This window comes from Pleuronectes platessa, chromosome 18 (assembly GCF_947347685.1).
Source record: "Pleuronectes platessa chromosome 18, fPlePla1.1, whole genome shotgun sequence".
NCBI classification, from domain to species: Eukaryota; Metazoa; Chordata; class Actinopteri; order Pleuronectiformes; family Pleuronectidae; genus Pleuronectes; species Pleuronectes platessa.
This window is the reverse complement of record NC_070643.1, coordinates 15367358-15390471: the sequence shown is the minus strand read 5'-3', so window position 1 is coordinate 15390471 and position 23114 is coordinate 15367358. Positions and strand designations below refer to the sequence as shown.

Here is a 23114-nt window from a genome sequence, read left to right as displayed (position 1 = left end):
TGTTTTGAGAACGTGTCCCCGTTAGTTCATGTGAGACAGATGTGCTGGGAATTCGTCCGACCCTCGTCCCCTGAACGCATCAGGGCACCGGAGCTTCTGGATTGCAGCATTAAGAGTTATAATATATAAGAGTCGGTGTTTACCACACGTCCAACATGCCTGAAGGCCTACCCTTGATTTGAATACATTTTACATATAAGAATAAATATACATTAAGCTATTTTATACATTTCTGGTAACATAAACATATAATCTTGTGTCGTTTTTATTTACCTTGAAAGAAAATGTCTTTTTAAAGGCAAGAGGTTAAGATAAATTATATCAACCATGAAATCTGTAATATAAATGATTCTGACTAACATACGGAGTAAACCAACACACTGCTTATTAATTCATCACCTGACTACAAAAAAAAGGACATTTAATATACAAAGTTTACAAGTTGCTTTGTGTCTGCATTGTTATTTGGGGCCCAGTGTCACGGACTGTAAGGCAGTCGAGTCCTATGCACATATACTACACGTTTTTCTCCGTCTCTCGTCTTTTTGTTCATCCTATCCTCCCAGAACTTTCTTGTTGTATAATGCAAAAGACTGAATGCTGCCCTCTTTGGAAAAATAACAGAAGAGTCAGCAGGTCGTAATAAAAAAAAACAAAAAACAGATGCCTTCCGAGAAGAAAGCCCCGTTTTTATTGTACATTAGAATATCTGACTGCAAACTGATTTACTCGTCCTCATGTTTAAAATAAAAAAAAAAGCTCATGCAGAAGTGTTGCACATCGATGCTTCAGAAACAAACACACAACATATGAATAATTCTATACTTCCCTATAATATCATTTGTTTCCAGTTGCAAGTTGTGATTACAATCATAGATATTTAAATGTATTTATATATCGCACTTTTCAAAAGTATGTTGCAAGGTGCTGTGAAAGAAATCGACGTAAACATGATAAAAAAGCAGAGGTGGACGGCTGAGAGGATTTGATCACTTTGAACAGGTTGACAGGTTTAGAAAGCTAAAGGCGAGTTGTTTGTGGTTTAGTTTAGATTGATCCAAGAAAGGGACCCTAACCCTGATCAACACCATCCCTCAGATTCAACCAGAAACAAACCGACTCCGTCCATTTTTATCTCTCAAGTAATTTACTCATTAGCGTGTCTATCCAATTAAATATCAGAAAACGGCAAACACCAATTTCGAGACCCTCAAACTCAAACCCAAAGATATTCAGCTGCAGCTGTGACAGGACGTTAATGTCGTAGCTTCTTTGTTCCCTCGAAAAAGGATGTAGTATGACATTCACTGTCGAGTTCCACTGTTTGAAATGTTGTATATATTGATTATTATTGTTTTCATCACTATTATTATTATTATAAAGTGAACACTGCATTTTGACTTCCAATTTCTTTTGTAAAATAGGACTTTTCTATATTAAAAAAATGTGTAGCTTTAAGAAATACTTCAACGCACAGAAATTTAACAGATTGTAGTTGTGGTTTTATACTGTCCACCACAGGAAAACAAGGGGATGTAGATTGTATTTTAAGCATTGATAATATACGTTGATTGTAGGAGTTGTTTTGTGTCTATTCACGTAGGGTAGCTGGAATATAAATAATGCAAAAAGATGCAAAAATCATTAATGACAACCACCTCTCTGAGTGCAAACGTCTTTGCGGTGAGAATATGTTACGAAAGATTTTTAGCAGTGTCAAATAGTAATAATGTACAGCAGGTCTCTGGTCAGGCTCTGATTCAACAACGGGCTGGTTCCTCGTCACCAGGAGGAGATTTTGTGCTTGTTAAAGCCGTTTCTACATTTTGTCAGCAGCCACTGAGGTGAAAAGCGAGTGTGGCACTTGTAACAGGGAAAAACAAATCATAACTCCATTTTCCTCCTCACCATATCTAGTCTCACCTCTCCCGATCAAATCAATAAATTCAAAGGGTTCAGTATTGCCGTAATTGTGGCGTTGGCTTATATTTCAGTCAACGTGTGCGGAAGATACACCGCACGCGTCGGTCCTCACGCTTAACTGATTGTCAAGTTCTGGTACAGGCAAAGTTTGAATATGTGCAAAGTTTTTTGTTTCGTTTTGTTTTTAAGAATGTCGGGAGATGAAGCCTCCAGTCGTCCTGCTGGATCCACTGCAGAGCTTCTTCTTCTTCTTCTTCGTGTTTGTTTTCTATTTCTTTGTAGAGGATCTGAATCTGAGTCTTCTCTCGCTCAAATGACCATCAAGAACTCTGGTCACTCTGGAATTGGCAGTCAGGATCCTGGATGTCCGCCATAGCCGTGGTTGATAGACTGGAGGGGAGAGAAAACAGGTGAAATTACAAGTTGCAGTTAAAACCTCATGAATGGTGGAGCTTTAAAATAACAGTTTACATTTTTTGGGGGTTAAATGTTTATTCCCTTTCTTCACAGAGATTAGATACTAGTGGCAGGAATCTCAGGGTAACCCACGATATAATACGCAACTACGATTATATCACGATACAGCGATAAATGTAGGATGAACATAAGGTGCAGTATCGATACTTCCTCCAATTAGCTTAGCACAAAGACTGGAAACATTAGGAAACTTCTAGCCTGGCTCTGTCTGAAGGTGATTTTAGAAAGAGGAGATATTTCTTGGCTGGGATCTATTGCCAGGCAACCAGCAGAGACTCCAGGAAGTCACTGCTCCTGGCTAATTATAGTCCAGCACATGAGCCCCTGCCTCAATTCTCCATTTCCAGTCCTTGTGCTAAGCAATTCAATGCTAACCAGCTGCTGTCTGTAGCGTTATAGTCACCTGAGTGTTATAAAGTTGTACGAGTCCTTGGTAAAGGAAAAAATAAACGTATTTCCCAAAACTATTGTTATGGATGTGAAAACTGTTCATTCTCACACATTGTCGTTGAAACTAAAGCACCGATAAGCATTTTAATTCTTATCTTAAATTTGATCATGACTTTGAGCCACAGAGGACGGCTCCCAAACTATAGACTTTGGATCATCGTATTTGTTTGAGTCTGGTGTAGAAACAATTACTCTCTCACAACAGACCCAGTGGAACGCTTCTATAAACGGTCTGATTTTCCAACAGGCAATTATATCTGTTTGCCCTCCATATTGATGGCTGCGAGGAAGGTGACAGCGAATTTCAAGGACGGTAAATGTTTCTACAGAGTCATTTTGGAGTAAACACAAGTGCACACACACACACACACACACACACACACAAAGAGCCTCTTCCACCTGCGTCACAATCCAGCCCACATGGTGCATTTATAAGGCTGAGCCCTGAGGAATTACTGCGATGCTGCCGGTGACTCACAGACAAGGTTCCTCTAATGATTAATGCATTATGTGGTAAAACAATAACCTTTAAGTTAAGTGCTGAATACATCTTATCCCTTCACACAAACATAACAACCTCTGTAAGCTCAATCCAGCTGTCAATCGACCCCCCCCCCCCCCCCCCCCCCCCCCCGGCACATGTGCAGTAAAATGGTGAAAGCTCAGACGTGACATGAACGGACTTCTTGAAAAGATGGGAAGTGGGTGACGTGCATGGCAGCTGCAAGCTCCTCTCCTGCACTGGCTTAAGCGAATGCTCTGGGTAATGATGTAAGAATGATGCAAACTGTTTGTTTTTTTTCTGTTTTTTTTCTCAGGACAAGACTTGGTTTGGCGAATAGAGATGATAACAGATGTAGACACAGGCACAAACCTGGTCTGTGAGGATTCGAGGCTTAATATCAGGAATGGCACCCCCTCTCAGCTCATCTTCCACAGCCATGAGTCTGACAACAGGGAAAATAGAGACAAACAAACCGGTTGACAAAAATAGAATGACGAACCCGGCGTTCTTCAGATTTACTCTAGGATTATGTGGCCATATGATGATATTAAGGTCCTGACACGTTTCCGGGCACGTTCAGCTATCCTCCTGAAGCTCAAGCTGAGCTGCCTGCAGAACGCTCAGACAGTTCAAATTCAGCTGTCAGCTTGTGGAAACGTACGCGTGTGTGCAGGATAGTGAAGTGTGCACCCATCTGCCATATCTGCATTCAGACTATTTAGGAATAAGTTAACTCTGAAGGAGGCTTTCTGCCAAATGAGATGAGACCTCCGTGATAGTATTAAAATAATGCTGGCTTAGTCGCCTCTATGTTTATACTTAATTCATATGAAGTATGGATATTTATTTCTGCATTCGTCATGATATTTAAATGAGATACTTTTAAATGAATATTTTGGGAAATAATAAATGTATTTGCTTTCTGAGATCTGGATGGAAAAAAATGGTAAAAGTATAACCCTAGTAGTGCTATGGGGATATGTATTTATTCATTTATTTCTATGTCATATTCCACTAGCATGGCCATAATAGTCATGTTTCCAAATATTGCACAAATACTATCTGAATTTCCAGAAAAAATAAAAAACGAAAATGAAACTTGAGCCTGTGCATTTCATCTGCTATCATTAAGCTATCATTGGCCTTCGGCGGACAGGAAACCTGAGTAAGGTGTAGCTCACAAATATTTATCTTAGATAAATCTGTTGCATTATGCTATTATTGATAAATCAAATTCCAATTTAAGCATTTGCATGGAAATGTAAAATAATTTATTTGAGGTTCTACTGGGAAGAATGTTTTAAATGTTCTGACAAAGCTATTCTACCTCCTGCTTACAAGCTTAATGCTAGGCTACGCTAACTGGCTCCAACACAAAGTAATGAGTAATATGTATTCTCCAATTAACTCTCAGCAAGACAGCAAATAAAACTATTACCATGGACTGTAAAAATGTTTCAATCAGATTCATATGACACAGCGCTAGTTGTATTTTTAGTGGAAAACTTTTAAATTTCTCTCTGAGCTGGAAAACATTTTGTTGAATTGGAAAAGACTCACCACTTCAAACCTTTACGTTGCATGTTTCCCTCTGTGTGTCCCTGAAAACATTTGCAGCCTGTTACACTTTCCAGCAACAGCAAATACTGTTGTATAGTTCCCTGTCAGTGCCTGTCCAGGTCACGTGAACACGAGGGGCCTTGACAGACTGGAAAGTATCTCTGTGGTCAATGCACCGTCACTTATAGATGTACAGCTGGAAATAATTCGGAGATATGCCACATGTGGATTTTAAGTTTGCACAACATATTTCAACCTGAACACAAGTCACCTGTGGATGATGCCTGTGATCTGAGAGTCCTTCTCCACTTGCTGCTGCTTGAGGCGGCGCTCACTGTCGTCCAGCCGGTTCTGATACTGCATCAGGATCTTGCTGGTCGTCTGCTCTTGTGACTGGAGCCGGTGCTCGTACTCCTCCAGCTTGCGATGGGACATCTTCAGCCGTTCCTTCAGGGAGTGGATCTCTTCTTCGTACTCTCTGACCTGAAACAGGAAGGAAATATGGTAAAACAATTTTTGATGAGTGATTTTTATGTATCTATAAACCACAGATTACAAACATCTTTTGATGTTGTTCAACCTTTGGTAGTTTTTTTTATTTATTTATTTTCTTTTTAATGATTTGTTGTCTTTCTTTTTGTGCAGCACTTTGCAGCTGAAAAGTGGAAAGTGCTTTGTAAATCAAGTTTATCATTATTACTAAAATACCACAGTCATGTAATATTTGTAGAAAGAAATCAGTCCAAACAACCTCATGGTACTTATTGACACCATTTCTACTTGTGGTGATTTAAACACCGTTCATGTACAATAAAATAAACTCTACCACTTTGTTAACAAAATATAAAAGTCGTGCTTCAGGAAGTCCTCTATATCTCAGTCACATAGTCTTTAATATAACAAATTAAACTTTGTTCTTGGATTTGGGTCAATAATTGATCTTTATTGATGATACTATTTGGGTTCTGGATGGCTCAGCTGGCAGAGCTGAATCTTCATGTATGTTTCGTGTCTAAATATACATATATATATATATATATATGAGAAAAACTCACAACTAAACAGACCAACCATTGATTCTTGCAGCTTAACTGACAGCGTCCTTTACTAGAGTTTTTCACTCAGAGTGTGTGCGTCACATATTAAGAAAACTTATTTTTTAAGGCGAGCAGTTGTTTTATGACATTACGCCTTCAAGATAATGTTTCTTTGAATCTGCTTCTTCCTGTAATCCTCCATTTTCATCTCAGCTCTCACTATAATTAGTCATATTTACGACAGACACACACACACACATTCCCACACTTGAAACTGCTGTATTTTTAGCCCACTATCAAGGGAAGCAGGTGAGCGCACTAACCCTCTCTAATCGTGACTCATCCATGCTCTTGGAGTACTCCTTCAGCTGACCCTCTCGGTCCGGCCGCAGGCTCTCGATGTCAGCAGACAGATGTGGCATGTTGGACACCCAGGCCACGGTCCGCTCGTTCAAGTTCGACTGAGAACCCTGGAACAGGAACACACATTTCAAACTGATGCCTGAATCATGTCCTAAAAATAAAAGTGTTTTTGACCGAAGTGGGAAAATCAAAGTTGCAAAGGTCCAGGGTGTAAGATTTAGGCGGAAAGGGATCTATTGGCAGAAATTAAATATAAAATCATCCTAGTGATGCTTTCACTAGTGTGTTTCATCGTAATTGTATGAATTGTTGTTTTCTTTACCCTAGAATGGGCCCTTTAGATTTAAATCATTTATGTTTACATTGGGAGCGGGTCTTCTCTACGGAGGCACCTTGTTTTTTACAGTAGCCCAGACTGGACAATCTAAACACCTTTTGAGTATTTATGACAACTGAAGTCTACCACAGGTTCTCCTTCATGTTTGGAGGGGTAGGGTGAGGTGAGGGGTGTTCAGCTGCAACATTCAACTTCACCACTAGATGTCACTTAATTCTACACACTGAACCTTTAAATCTACTGAAGGTTTTCAGGTTGGACTCACCTGTTTATTGACTGGTTTGAGCAGATGCTGCTGTGGAGGCTGCAGCTGTTGAGGCTTCTTGGTGCTTTTCGTGGGAGTGTCAGTTGACTCCTCTGCAGCTGCTGACGGGCCCTGGTTCTCTTTGGCAGCACTCGTCTGGTACGGAAGCCCGGGAGCCGGACTGTCAGTCACCGACAGCTGTGTGTCCTGTTGTTGCTGCTGAGTGTGTTGTTGCTGCTGCTGCTGCTGCTGCTGCTGCTGCTGAAGCTGCTGCTGTTGTTGCTGCTGCTGCTGAAGCTGCTGCTGCTGCTGCTGCTGAAGCTGCTGCTGCTGCTGAAGCTGAAGCTGCTGCTGCTGCTGATGATGCTGCTGCTGCTGCTGATGATGCTGCTGCTGCTGCAGTTGCAGTTGCTGTTGCAGCTGCTGCTGCAGCTGCTGCTGCTGCTGCTGCTGTGATTGCCGTTGTTTCGGCTGGCTGCCGCTGAAGCTTGCTTCAGAGGAGTTGAGGAGGAGGTTCCTGCTCTGTGGGCGAACCTTCGGAGGCGTGGCGGTGGCCGGATTGTTAATGGACCGCTGTGACTTGAGGTGTTGCGGGGCGATGGATGACTGGCGGACAGGATGGACTGTAGTGGGAGGCGTAGCCAGAGAGGCGGGGGTGCCCGTCCCAGTGGGAGTTTGTGATGCGACTCCCATCAGGTGCTGCTGCTGGAGAGATTCCTGAGAGGAGGGAATAAAACGACACACACACACAATAAAAAAGGAAAAATAAAGCTCATTTACTGAATGAATTATTCACTTAAATCAGTTTCCTGAAAATCTGTATATAGAGAATTTGAAATGATCACGCTCTAATGCCCCCCAGTGGTAAAATCCAGTAATACACAAAGGCAGATTTGAACATGACTACCCCTTAAGTCCAAGTCATGTGTTTGACCCAAGGATGTAAAAGAAATTCTATAATTTCACCACTTTCTTAAACAGATTCATAATTTGTTTCCAAACAAAAACTATATTGCATCTGAATCGATACGAGATGCTGCGAAATGATTACATGGATGGACATGCAGATGGATTTATACAAGACGTAAAATGACATTAATTCAACAAATAAAAATTGTCCAAGCTAATATAAGAAGGTACATAAGGAGGATGTAAAAACCTAGAACTAAATAGAAATACATTAAAAAAAATGAGCAAACATTTATGAAATAAGAATAAATGTTAAAGCCTCACTTCAACTAAGTGGTGCTGCTCCAAATTCAATTTTAACAAAAGGCTTTTTCTAACATGTCTTGACAGTTTGAGCTCAGGTTTTCTGGGGCATGAAAAGCCGAATGCTGATGTCTCGGTCGGACTCTGGACTCGGATGAGTGTACAGCCAAGACCTTTTGTGTTTGGGTAGTTACACAATTTTTTGTTGTTCCGGCTCTGTGCTTCAGTATGTAAAATTTGACATAAAATAATGGATGTTACATTAGTCTGAGCATTAATTGGAGTGCATTTGTCATTGTCATGCATTTGCATTTGCATACTTAATTGTGGCATCAATTATTTTATTTAATGTATAAAAGCGCAGAACCTAAAAATAAAACATGTGTACCTGTTCTAGTGTGGAGGCATGGATGGATGATTGATGCCTAAAGCACGGTCCTGATCGCACCATCTGTATTAATAAAACAGGACGCTCTTGTGATGTTTGTTCCATTAAGGCCCACGCAGCAGGACAGGAATAGCTGAAGACGACATGACAGTGTCATTAAACACTGTAATTCTACACGGACGCGCTGTAGTAAACTAATGAGTGTGATCGTGTCCACCAGTCACTAAATTCAACAAAATACAATAATCTCCTGAGTTTAATTTCTATGATTTGACTGAAAACGCTCAAACTGGAGTCATCAGTGTAGATGAGAGTTTTAACAACTCTCACCAGCAGATCTAAGTCCGATCTGCAGCAGGCCGAGGTTTGAATTCATATAACATGATGATATTTGTACCGTCCACAGTTAAGACACTTCTCGCTGCTCCATTGACCTTAAGCTAGCTTCCAGCCCTGTTGACACAAGGACGCACAGTGTGATAGATGTCGAGCATGCTCCACAGCTCGGCAGAGGAGGTGAGGGAATCATCTGGCCTCAGCGTGCTAGCTGTTGCATAACGAGTGTCTCTCAGAGGTGTCCTTAGATTTACATATTCCACACTACTCAGGAAAACCACTTACGGTAGACATTTGCCATTTTGTCTGGATCTTTGTTTCGTACGGGAAAACAGAAGGGCTGATCCGAGTGGGGCGATGAGATGGTAAAGGTGATTATGTCTGTCAGGCAGTTCGGCTTGGAACACGAAAATTTGTCTCCGGGTTTTTTTCAACAAATTCTAGACTGTCCTCATCGCAAAAATTAAGGAAACTGTGGGAAAATGTGGAATTCAAACCAGCATTTCCACGGATGTTGCCAAAAAATATAAGAAGAGTTAAAGAGTTAAGATTGTAAAAGATGTTGGTGCCTCATAGGTCAGGTTGGTCATGATGGTGCATCAATACATGCACTTTAATACACAGGTTATGGGTTTGTAATATTTTGCTTGTCACCTACAGTAGTCATCATCATTTTAACCTTTTTGTGTTTCTTAATGAAAAAACAAAGCTTTTAACGAAGGGTTCTGCAAGAGACAAATATAGTTTGAGAGTTTCCTACCTGCACCTGCAGCGACAGCTGGTGCCAGGCGAAGTCATTATTCTGATTCTGTCGGGTGAAATCGTCACTGTAGCTGTGCGAGTGGACGATGCTGGGCTGCACCAGGCTGCTCTGTGACCGCAGGCCGGACAGGTCCTCGCTGCGGGAGAAAGCACTGTTGCCAAAGGCGGGTGTGTAATCATGGTGGCCATTCTCCGGCTCTGGGGCGAGCAGGAGAGGGGGGGGATGTTGCTGAGACTGAGCTGGAGAGTTCTGGGCGGCCAGATGGAATAGCGGGTTCTGGAAGGATAGTGGGAAGTGCATGGCCGCTGCTGCCTGCTGTTGCTGTTGAGAGATGGATTCTGTGGGCCCCCCGATGTGGCCCATCTGGCTCAGCCTCAAACCGGAGCCCGACGAGCCCGCCGGCATATGTCCTCCCATACGCAGAGGACCGCCGAGGTTCCCAAAGCTGTGGCCGAGCCCGGCGATGGAGGCTTGAGAGGAGGTGAGCATGTCTCCCACCGAGTTCAGGTTGGAAATGCTATTCATGCGGGAGTCCTGAAGGTCCATCATAGAGACACTTTTATTCACACTGTGGACCTGAGACACAAAAGACACACTGTGATTGTAGATTAATGAGTTTTCAAAACAAAGAATATTAACAAAAACTAAAAAAAATCTCTCAGTTCCCTCTGTAGATTTTATTACAGCAGAGATAAAAGCTTTTTATCTTTAATCTCATCTTTTAAATGTAATTTCTATATTTTAACATCTTATTTAGAGCACTTTGAGTAGCTCTGTTGTTTTAAGGTGCTTGAATTACCTCCTTGCTGTTGTATGGCTCCGCAAAACAGTCTATCCACATCTGTCCAAGCTCAAACTATACTGTATGTAGTGAGGATTGTGAAGCAATTTAATAAAAAAAATATATGTTTTGGCAAAATATAAGTTTTCACTCTATTCCCCAAATATTCTGGTGAGAAACATGCTATTATTACTCTGAGACTTGTTTTTCCAACATGATGTTGAATAATGAGCATAAAAGTATTTTTGCAGAACATGATGATGTCACATGGGAAGTTAACCTTAGACCGTTTGGATATTAAATTCTGTCACTTCATAATTGGACTATGATGTGAAATCTTTCAATTAGTGTATGTTATAGCCAAGAAACTGATTTTGTAAAGTCACAGGGATCTTGACCTTTTACCACCAATTTGTAATCAGGCGCTTCTTGAGTCCGACTGATTGTTTGTAGCAGGTGTAATGAAATACATGGACTGACGGCCTCTGACCACTGCTGTCTCCAACGTAGAGGTCTTAAAGTGAATGCCTTTCCTCCCTGGGGTCTCAAACACACTCACAAAGTTGTCAAAAGAGCTTTAAAAGCTTCTTAATTATGACACCAGAGTGAAAATAAACGACTACATGTCCAATTTCTCACCACACCTTCGGATCGGGCTCAGTAATGTCCGAGCTGCTCGTGCAGTACGCAGGGCTGGATCGAGCCAGCGGTGGACGGGTCACGTAGAAAACCTCCCTGGACGAGCGGAGGTCTCGCTCTGCGTGGCGCCTCATGTTCAGATTGGATGAGAGGGACTCGACGGCTGACACTCCCGTCGTAGGGGACGGCAGGCGAGAGACGTCTATTGAGCTGCAGGAGCAACAGGGAGAGATAAAAACAACTGAATACGGTTTTGCATCAAATAATTATCATGCATGGGCCCTGGGGAGGGAAGCAAAAGTGTAAGCACACAATGAAGAGTCCCAAGTGGTATATTCGGCTTTCTGTCCTGTGTTTTGACAGTATTTTGGGATGTGTTATACCTTAATTAGACCAAGGACACTGGAGAGCTGAGCTGACAGGAAAGGAGAGCAAGAAAGAGGAAGAACAGAATGGAACTAATATGAGGAAAGACTCCTCAGATTCCCTGTGATCAGCCCTTAGCTCCTCTAACACTGCTTCCGCACACGTGTGAGAAATCTGCTCTTTATTGGAATATGTTTTTGTTTTCTTATTTGGGCAATCATCTCGATTTATCCAGTTTGCAACTGCATTCATCTGCGAACCCCTCACAGGGTGATGAAAATCATTTTTAGTTACAGGCCTAAATAAAGTGAGCACACATGATTCTAGACAAGATGTTTTAACCTTCACACACATGTCTATGGGATTAAAAGGTTTGTGAGACCTTCATGTTTTATTAAGAATGATGAACGAGGCCTGACTCCCTCCTGTCACTCACTCTGAGCGCTCTCTGAGTTTACTCCGGCAGATTTTGCTCCCGGCAGACAGCCGCTCGGTAGGAGGAACTTCTAATAGAAAACACAAAATAGCTGCGGTGGCGTCCTCTGATATTTCCTCTGTTCTCATTCTCATTTAAAGACTTTAAAGACTAATTTAAACAGTTAGGCTGTAATTAGAACAACCGTCCCCCGACAGTAGCCGAGTGCTGACGTGAATTGAAACACAGAGAGAAACAGGGTTTAGGTAAGAGCGTGTGGGAACAGATGGTGCCCGACAGTTATGGATTGATAGAATACTTAAAAAACAGCCAGAGGAGTATTATGGGCTCTTTAGAAATACACCAGTGTTTTGTTATGAGCTTTCGAATTCTCTCCCTCTGTGTGATATCGATCATAAGACAAAAACCACGATACCTGTTTAAGTCCCGCATCATCAGGCTTTGGAAGTCGGAGGACATGAGACGATTGAAAGACGGCCGGGAGAACAGCCGGTCCTTCGGCCGGTCGGGCTGGTGATTTGCCGGCATGTGCAGCTGCGGGTTCCTCAGGGCGACGCTGATGTCGTTCAGCAGCCGTGGTAGAGGTCCCAGTTTGAGAATGGCGTCCTGCAACACAGAGACAGTCGTGAAATCAAGGAAATCAAGCTTTCTATGTTCAGATAGACAAAATGACAATAAAGTTACTTTCTATTGTAGAATTCAAAGTTTAATTTTGAGAATACGACAGCATAGTATCTGATCTGTACTCGGTATTGACAGATATGCTCATTTTAGGTGGTGGAATGTGTATTGGAAGAACTGAAGTTGGATCAGTGCTTTCCTAAAAATCATTATTCAGTGTTTGTTTTTGCAGAATGGTATCGTTTCCTGCCTGGAGGCAAGTGTAACCGAACCACGGCCCAGAGGCTGAGAACCTCGGCTGTAAATCTCACTTCATCTGTTCTCTAAATTCAAATGATCCAGGAGGATATTCGGGGCTGACCACAAAGTATTTATATCTTTAATTACCTTGAAACTACAGTAGAAATTTGGTTACATTAACAGTGCAAGAGCTAGAGTTAAATATTTAAGTTCTAATTCCACTTCTGTTTTCAAAGTTCAAATAAGATTCATTATGTGAGTTAAATGGGAGAATTGCAGAACATCATTATCCAAATTAAATCCTATTAAATATTTAAATGATCAAATATTTAAATTGCTCTCTAAAAGTATTGTATTAACTAATGTAATCATTATTCCACCCACCTTGCTGAGCTGGCCCATGACTTCCCACAGTAAGCTGTGGAGCATGGACAGCTCTCTGCCGAGGTCGATGTAGCCCTCGAAGCCGCCGGCGTTTCCTCCCGTCTCCATGTTGGAGATCTCGTAAAGAAACTGCTGCATGGAGCCCCACTCCATCTCCAGGAACTCGTTCATGAAATACATGTACTCCTCCTTGGGTCCAAATCTGTGTGACAGACAAACAAGGGAGTGAATATGGTAAATGGATTTGTATTTATATAACGCTTTTCTAGTCTTGATGACCACTCAAAGCGCTTTACAGTACAGTTTTAAATTCACCCATTCACCCATACATTCATACAGTGCATCTATTCGCAGCACTTTGTTATTCTATGGGGGGGCATTCAGGGTTCAGCATCTTGCTCAAGGGCAGTTCGGCATGCAGATGGTTCAGCCTGGGGATCGAACTGCCGACCTTCAGGTTGGAGGACGACCACTCTACCCCTCAGCCACAGCCGCCCAATAGAGCAACCAAAGAGTGGATATAAGCCATCGTTAGCCATCGTATGGGAACATCACATTTCAGGTGTGGAGCACCACTGGTACGATATATTTCAGTATGACAACTGTGATCATCAGAATATTTTTTCCAATGTTTTTCTGAAAAGTTGACTTTAATAAATTACATTCAAATTTGATGTTTTTATTACATGTTCCAGTTAAATTCAGTAATATTCAATGAATTTCAGTAAAACGTTCAGAGTGAAGGATCGAATCTGTTCAGAGCTCAATGACCATGAGTGACAGTCCAAACTGCAGCTCTCCAACGTTTCACTGTGCACGAGCATCAACGTCCACACCTCTGAACCCAATCAGAGGGTGTGGAGATCCGAGCGAGGACGAACACTCACTTGTTGAAGCTGGCCAGGTTCTGCATCACCTTGGCGATGAGTGTGAGCGTGCGGGAGGTGCGCTCGGCCGGGTACTCCTGCATCAGGCTGAACAGGGAGGGCGACATGATGGCCGGGCACATGAAGCGGAGGAACAGGGAGGAGCTGATGAGGCTGTCGGCGAGGTCCTCTCTCCCGCGCTCAGCACATCTGGCTCTCCACGAGGCGAAGACTTCCTTCAGCTCGCGGGGGAATATGCTGAAACGGGAACATGACCTTAGTACCAGCTGTCGAGGAGGAGGGAGACGTGCAAATCTGGCGTTTCATCAAGTTCCAGAGACGTACGGAAAATTACTGGACTGTACCCTGCTCAGAATGAATAACATACTTATAAAACCCTATGAGACAAATTGTGATTTGTGAATATGGGCTATACAAATACAATTTGATTGATCGATTGATAAAACCTTTTTCTTAAGAGGTTGGCTCTAAGCTTGTCACCCTGGAGGAGGTGGTGGAGGAGAGGATGCTGGCAAAACTGCTGACAATCATGGACAATCCCTCTCACCCCCTTCAGCTTCAGCCACAGACTCATTCAACCCCGCTGCTCTAAGGAACGATACAGGAAATCGTTCCTCCCAACCGCAATAAGACTATACAACTCCTCTACCTCTGTCAGAGCCACCATCACTGAACTGATCTAAATAAACCTGTTTCCTTGCACTGTGTACCCTGTAAAACACTCCACTATGTGTTAATATAGACCATATTGATACTATATATCATTTTATACAATAATATTGTCTTTTGCACACTGTCTACATATTCTTACACTCATAGTATATTATATTATCTATTGTATAGTCGAACACTTATATTTATACCTCTACTATATATCATATCATATTATATCATACTCTTTGTATATTCTTTGTATATAATATTTATACATGTGTACATGTTATTATTATTATATTTACTATTATTATATAAACTGTTGCTGCCATTATTACTATATACTGCTATTATACTGGTAGAATTACTATCATATATAAATATATATATTATGTTATATTATATACTATATATACAGTACTATTGGTATATACTGTCTAACAATAACATTACCATCATATCATCAGTACTATTACCATCATCTTGCCACTGCACCTTATCTACCTATTTATCTTGTGTTCCTGTTTTTTTTATTCTTTCTACCTCAATATATTTTTTATTTTATTCTATTGTATTGTATTGTATTCAAATATACCTGCTGCTATGACGACTTAATTTCCCTTCGGGGATGAATAAAGTAATCTATCTATCTATAACACTGAATGATAATGTTCAAATTTCTGTTTCAATATGAGAGTTTGCAAGAAGAAAGCTTTTACATTGATTTTACTTTTTTTTGATCATTCATTAGATAAATTTGAGAAAGAAAGCGTCACATTTGAAATCGAAAGTTGTGGTGCTTATTAAAAAAATCTAACAATATGTGATTGTGTTGTGTTGCATGTTTTATTTCTGTCTTTACATTTATTTTGCTTGTTGAAAATGACATTTGTCTCCTCTGATTCTATAATGAAACACTTTCCTTGGGATATAGTTTCTTGGAGTGTACAAACTGACCAGAGAGAGTTGATGATCTTGCAGAGTAGCAGCTCGCAGCACATGCGCAGGTTGGCCTGGTGGTCGGCGAGCACCGAGGGCGGGACGCGCATGGGGTCCACCTCACAGTTCTCCTCCGACTCGTATAAGGCTCGGATGAAGTCACCTGGAGGTTGAAGAACAGCCTTTCGTTATGTTTCCGAAAAATGCATCATCAACTATTTTAATGTGATGTTTATGTCTCTGACTTTTTAGCCCTCGTCCAAGTTATTATTAATTCAAATGTCATATATCAGATTCTGTTGGTCTGCCTTTGCAGAGCTGAGCTGCTTTAATCTTAAGTCCCTGTCCCACTGAGAACCCACGGCCGGATCAATATTCAGGAGGAAGCATTTAAGTCACCTGCAACCATCTGTGTTAATAATTAATTACAGTGAAATAATTACTAGCAAATGTTACCAATACATATTTTCTATATCAGATCATTCTCCTGTAATCTGCCAGTTGCACTACCTCCATTCCTTTAGAATATTATTATTAGATGTTAGTTTGTCGTGGTCTAATACTGATATATAAATATAGCTTTAAGCATATTAACACATACAGGCGGCTTAAACATGAAAATACTGTCATTTTTTTCTGTCTATGTGCATTAAAATCATAATAACTATAATCAGCAGATTAACATTTGAATAACGTAAAAGAATAATGTTGTATTTGATGTATTTGCATAAGAGTTATAATGGCGTGATTCATATTTGCTGCCATTTAAACGTTTCTTCTTCAGCTCAATTATGTATTAAATGCTGCCTCCACAACAAATAAGGGGACCTCTGGAAAATGTCACTATGTCGACTGTAAACGTGACATTACCTTTGCTAAATGCCAGACGTTTGGATAAAATGTTGAAGTGTTGTTAGGTCTAAGACATCAACTTATCAAAATATCAGATTTACGTTAAACTTACACATATTCCCTTCACTCTTTCAGCAGGAAATAGGAAACACGGTGGTGCTCAGGTTTACCTATAGCGTCCTTGAGGTATCTGTGACCTATCAGCTTGAGGTACTCTTCCACAGCCTTGGTGGCCAGCGTGTTCTCCCGGAAGATCAAGTGCTCGCGGTCCATGAAGCGATCCACCTCGCACATCGCCATGTCGGACAGGAACTCCTGAGACGAGATCCCGTTTGCAGGTCAGTGGAGCACAGGCAAAGGAAACAACACTTTTCCGTAGAGACATTTAAAATGAACTGGTCATAGAGAACTGTACGGTGGTCGACAATGTAAAAAGCCACACAACGGAAACACAACAACAACTCAAGTGAGCGTCTGGGGTCAATTTGGCATTTGTGAAACTCAGAACGAGCCGATTCTCTCTTAAAATGTAATGCTTGTCTATTTGTGAGTTTACGGTACAGGTGTGTTTTTCCTTTTTGGAAGCTTCAAGCACCTGGACTGTAATACCTCCAATAGACAAGCATCACATTTTAAGCGCCAACTGATGGATGCACTCAGATATCTTCTATCTTCACCTTTGTCTTCCCTGTGCTCTGAAGGATGTGCACCAGAGCAAACGCCACCTCCTCTTTGCTTTTCACGCTCAGCAGCGGCTCCAGGACGGCACACAGTGTTCGGTAGTTGTTGGTGATGTACTCGGCGAACTCCTTGTACAGCTCCATCGGCAGGATGTTCATCGTCTGGTAGCGAGACTTGACGCGCAGCGAGGCATTGATGACTTTGCCACTTCCGACGCCGCCGCTCTTGGCCAGAACGCTGGACTGTATCACCGGGTACCACTGCTCCACGAACTGCCGGCCCGTGATGCTGGAGATGGGGATGCTGACCAGGCCCAGGTATGTGCTCTTTTCCTGGATCATGAAAAACAGAACAACATGTTTTATTAGCTCCATAAATCCATTATCTACACCGCCGGCGTGTTCAGCCTCACATTTACACCTATGAACAATTTAGCATCTCCTAATCCCAATCTCATCTCATTATTATATACCAACCCACTGTCCATCCCTTTACTGGCTATACTAGCCCCATGCACAGACTTTACCACTACATATTCTTATATATTTAGATATTTATATATTTTTTTTTTTCTGCTGTTTTTATATATATACATTTTATAATCCAGCAGCACAAGAACACTTTCCTACTGGACACTGACACAATCACATCATTGCATTCCATTCCTGTATCTGTAAATTTGTTCTCCGTATGTGATTTATGTATGTATGTCAGTGATGTGTTAAGTGTACAAGCTACTGGATGATCTGAATTTCCCACAGGATTAATAAAGTATCCATCTATCTATCTATCTATCTATCTATCTATCTATCCATCTATCTATCTATCCTTGTGGTTGGACTGTGGCAAGAAGTCAGAGTAGGCCAAGAAAATGTAATTAAAAAAATCAGGCACCAGTCCAAAATAGTGCCCCCCCATTTATATTCTATGGTTTCACTGGCACCCTTCCTCTACCTTGCGTCTTTTTTTGTCCGTTTCCTTGTAGAGGTGCAAGCGAAGGCTACGAATGGTAGGCAGATTGTTGAACTCAAAATGCTCGCCCCAGAAGACGGTGTCCGTGCGGGGCTTGCTGGTGGTGCGCGCGTACAGCATGTCGTCCAGGCACAGCTCGCAGTAGTAGCGTTTCTTGGTGGGGAGGTCCCGGGCCTCGATGATCCACAACTTGAGCACATTGTCCACCCGTCTGCTGTTGTCCTGGAAGCGAAACGAGGAGGTCTGTTACTGCATTATAACAGTCCTTTTTCACAACTGACATTGATGTGGCACCCTGGGTTCTGCTGAGAAAGGAACCAGTGGACCATAAAGAAAAATCTATTGTATCAACCTTGTTGGGTTTGACAGCTCGCTGGAGGTTCTCAATCCACTTGTCTCTCTCTGAAGCCGAGCGGCAGGCAAAACATTTTGTCCCTGAATTGGTCGTGACCTTCAGAAAAAAAACAAGAAATATATATTTGTCATAACCAGGGATTCAGCTTTTTCTGGCTGCAAATAACAATTACTTTATTTTGATAAATTGAACTCATTTTTTATAAATTGTTAAAAAGTACGAGAAATGATAATCACAATTTCTCACAGCCCGTCTTAAAACTGAATAATTGTGATTGTGTGTAAAAACAGAATAATCATGAAATTTAAAGGTAAACCTAATTGATACTTTAATACAGAGCATAAAATTAGTATTTTACTTGGGAGAGAAGGAAGAGAATCGGGAAAAAAAGTGGGAGAATTGTAGAAGGGTTAAACAGCTTCACACACCTCAAAGCAGTACTCCTGTCCTAAAATACTCGAGTGGACAGGTTTGATTATGGCCTCTTCATCCAAAACTAGGTCCAAAGCCTCCGCAGCACTGCTCGGCGAGAGCAGGGATTCATGGGAGTGGGATTCTTTGAAGCTCTGCATCAAGCGAGTCCTGGCATGAGGGGAGGAAGATGAAGAAGAAGAAAAACGAGGGGGAGATTTATTGACAATTCAAAGTCAGATGTGATTATGTCAGTGCTTCATACAATACAAAATGATTCAGTGGGGCTCAGGAATCCTCGTGAGTTCCTCCTGCAATTTCAGCATGGTTCCTCAGACCAGATCCTTTTATAATGAGTTTATGGAGACGTTAAGACAGCCAGCCTGTCAGTTCACAGTTTGCTCTGTTGACTCAGCTCATGTGGCTCATGCTGTATGTTTTTTAAGAAATGGCCGACAGTGTCTCAGATTATAAAACCCATATATAAAAATCTTGATACCATTCAATTTTTATAACATCTTAAAAATCTGATGTAGAGCATCAAACTCTATGTATACATTGATATTGATGCATACACTCCCCTCATGAAACCACATTTAAAATTACGAGATCCATATTTTTATTTGGATCTGCACCAAATTGCACAGATCCAATAAATAAATATCAGTCCCATAAACACTGCAGACAGATTTTCTACCATCAAGATTCATGAATTCTTCTCTGAGAGATCAATAAAGTGTTCTAATACACCCTATCTTTCAAAGTTCAAGAGAGTTACAAAAAATATTTCAAATCCGCCCCCTTATTCTGATCAACACCAACATTTTATGGGTTTTTTTCATGGGCCAAGTTGTAATAAACTGTTCTGCAGTTAGAGTCTACAGCAACATTATAGTGCAGGTATAAAATGGCCCAAAGGATTTGACCTGGTGACCTGGTGACCTTTAAAACACAGCAGCTCTATCAAGGCACACAAAGTGTTGGTGGAAGTGGAAGAATGGAGGTGAGTCAAGTCGGTCTCTCAGGCGAGGCGAGGTCAGTGGGTCAATTGGAAAAGAAAATGTTGTGAGGAAAACATTCTTTTTCTGACCAGTTGTGGCAATAGAGGCCAAAACAAATTAAACCCACTATTGGGATAGCCTCAGTGTGTGTGTGTGTGTGTATGTGTGTGTGTGTTTGTGTGCGTGTCACTACCCAGACAGCTGAGTGGGAGCCTGCCCTTTGAGTTCAGCTGAAGCATTTCAGGCTGAGGTGCAGCGAATAGCCTGAATGTGAGTCAGTAAATTGATTTGGTGGCTGATGGATCAGTAAGATACACAGGTGAAGTCCCCCCCCAAAAAAAAAATTGATATATTCTCACTTCAACTTGTCACTTTGATTCAAAGGGACAGATAACATTTTGCTTTACCCAGCTAAAGTCAGATAAGAAGATGAATGCAATTTCTAATGTCTGTGCTTTAAATGTGAAGCTAAAGAGCCGGCTGCTGTTTAGCTCCCAGTAAAGTGACATGCCGAGGGAAACTAACCACTACTCTACTGAGGTAATGATCTGGATTACTCCTCGCAGTGCCCATGGTTACAGTGCTCATGCTGAGGCTTCAGTATCTCTCCGGGATCAGGTCAGACGCCTCATCCATTAGCTGACATGGTCAAGGTTTATTAGTCCCTCAACATTTTCTGAACCTACAATTGAAACACGTTGAACTGAAGCTCTGGTGTTCATCGGCACTGAGGAGCTGGAGCTTCAATCATTATTATGAACATTAGCTTTGTTCATAGGAGAGAAAATAACAGGGAGGAGAAGAAGAACAGGGCAGCTTTTAAGAGACACCAGTTAATTGCAAGTGACGAGCACTAATTGGAGGCCAGATTTAATGCTGCTCAGAGATGCAGCAAATCGTCCGGTTTAAGAGCCACGGCAGAATGCAGTACGTGGAAAAGGCTTTGGTGAACCGACTCGGCGGCGGTGGTAGAGCGGCTGTGCTGGAAAGCTCGAGTGTGAAGTTGGACGGCGAAGGGTTTATAGCTAAGTCAACTTAACACTACTGAGTGAATTAGGCGTGTGTGGGCAGCACTGGGGGCCGGCTGTGAAGGCAGCTGTCTGAGGCAGTGGTGGACGGCCCAGTGACTGAAAGACAGAGTCACTTTCACCCCGACAACATTGAGCTTCCTCCCCATCGTCCTTCAGTGCAGCCTCCACAAGATCCCTCTGGTTTTTACTTTTACTGGGCTTCTCACCCTGTATTTTTAGAACTAAAAGATTTCCACATCCTTTGCTAAATGACACATTCCACATCTCTGAGCAGCGGACATCCACACCTGCCCTAAAAATGTCTGCTCTGCATCCTGGTGGGAGGAAAGTGAACTGTCAGCAGGATATGTTTTTTGACTTTCTGCCTCTCCCTCTCTCCCTCTCTGCTTTTCCCATGTGTGCGTCATGACTGGATTGTGTCAGGACAGCATAAAATGTTGAACACGACGCAAGCCAGAGTCCTGGGGGATGTGACCTCACGTCAGAATACAAAACAAGAGAAAGCTCATGAGAGCATTTAAAAATGCAATATATTTCATCCTGACACGATGATAGAAATCACACTGAGGAGATAAATGTATGCATAATTAAACTGTGAAACTAGAATCTATTACATTTTAAACTTAAAAATACAATGTTAGCATGAAAAAATTATAATGTTACTATTATGCCTTTTTGCTGTACTACTGCACCCACATTAGCATTTAATGAAATAGATCCTGCCTCCTGCACAATTATAAGCACAACAACATGACACCATTTCCATCATCTGTCTTTTTCTGCATGGAGTTGCCATATTCTCTCAGGGATTGTGTGGGTTTGATCAAGGGTGTTGTTTTCTATCTGTGTGAGCTCAACACAACATGAGCTGTAACAGAACAGGTACCGAGACTGACTTGTGAATTATACATGTTTATAACATTATTGCTGTTTTGGGGATTATTTCGTAAAGAGAACAAATCCACAATACAGACCACAAGGAGACGCGTGATTAATTGCACCCATGGCCGTTTCATAATGTGCCTTGGCTGAACTGCGAGCACTTAATCACTCAATGGGTAAGAATATATTTATTACACTTGTAATAAACTGGCAACCTGTCCGCAGCCTTTTGGCTTGGCTTCTGCCAAAAACATGCTGGGACAAGCTCCAGAACCCCCACGAGTCTCAGTCAGAGTAATCAACTAGACTGGATGAATGTTATTGCCTGAAATTATTGGGAGGCTTTGAACCATGAGGTTTAATTACCTCTCCTGGTCGGCACTTCGAAACCGGGGCAAGATCATCTGTCGGAAGCTGCTGGTCCGGTCCAGTTTGGGCTGGCTTTTTGCCCTCTTGATGGAACCCTTCAACCTTCGATTGAGAAAACTCTGAAAATTCAAAAACAAACCAAACTACAGATAAGATATATAAGAGCAGAGTAAATACACAATGTTATTCAGAACAACTTGTATTGAACAAATGTTTTTATCCTAGCTCTGCTCTAACTGACAATTTTAATCATTTTAGAATGTTTCATTGTATTAAACTATATTCCTCTTTTGTAGCATTTTTACTTTTACAGTTCTGCCCTATTGCTTTTTCAATGTTTTAACTGCTTTCAAATGTATTCTATTGCTTGCCTTGATTTCAAACTATTATAAAATCCTGCATTATTCAATGAAATACAAAAATATAAAACAATGTACATTGAAATGTTCTTATTATCAATGAGTGTGTAAACTCTAACTTAAGCACAACAAATATTGGCTTTGCTTCCCAAGTAAGAATTGGTATTTTACAATATCAGACTAAGAAAATCCAATCTATACATTTTTCTCTGTGAAATGGCAAAATAAGACAAAACACTCACCGGCTGTCTGAAGGGCTGTGGGGTGGCATTTGGAGGAGTTTCCATGCTTGACTGTCTTACAGAGGCAAAACTTGCCCTGCGAGATTGGTCTATGAGGAAAGAGTGCCAAGAAAAAAGGGTATTAATGAAATTGAAATCCATAGAAAATTATTCATTGTAATCTAGATAATATAAACAGTTTTAAGTCTCAATTTGTATCTGTATCTGCTTCCATATGCTCTTTAAACTACAAACAGTACAAATCAATATAGTAAAAAAAAAAAACGTGATCAAAAGTGACAAAATGTTCAGTTTTCTTATGAACTGTGCAAAGTTAGCACATTATTTCCAGCAATGGTATCAAGTCTCTTATCTTTAGCTTATTCCAGCTCACAACAAATTGACCTTTAGGCACAAGACGTAAGATAATGATGAAAA

At 41.4% G+C, this 23114-nt stretch overlaps 1 protein-coding gene across 1 annotated transcript in view; it reads right to left on the bottom strand.

Annotated features, from left to right (window-relative positions):
• Positions 1-2274: 2274 nt before the first annotated feature.
• Positions 2275-23114, bottom strand: part of LOC128461867 (ras/Rap GTPase-activating protein SynGAP) — a 28372-nt gene continuing 7532 nt past the window's right edge. The window contains exons 2-19 of the mRNA XM_053447009.1: positions 22698-22786; positions 22094-22215; positions 18831-18984; positions 18400-18498; positions 18030-18290; positions 17072-17407; positions 16565-16709; positions 15561-15705; positions 13950-14186; positions 13063-13264; positions 12233-12423; positions 11021-11225; positions 9593-10171; positions 6918-7613; positions 6276-6422; positions 5187-5398; positions 3725-3797; positions 2275-2313 (exon numbers count right to left, since the gene is read on the bottom strand). Coding sequence (XP_053302984.1) covers positions 2275-2313; positions 3725-3797; positions 5187-5398; positions 6276-6422; positions 6918-7613; positions 9593-10171; positions 11021-11225; positions 12233-12423; positions 13063-13264; positions 13950-14186; positions 15561-15705; positions 16565-16709; positions 17072-17407; positions 18030-18290; positions 18400-18498; positions 18831-18984; positions 22094-22215; positions 22698-22786 — 3932 coding nt within the window. The remainder of the gene's footprint in view (positions 2314-3724; positions 3798-5186; positions 5399-6275; positions 6423-6917; positions 7614-9592; positions 10172-11020; positions 11226-12232; positions 12424-13062; positions 13265-13949; positions 14187-15560; positions 15706-16564; positions 16710-17071; positions 17408-18029; positions 18291-18399; positions 18499-18830; positions 18985-22093; positions 22216-22697; positions 22787-23114) is intronic.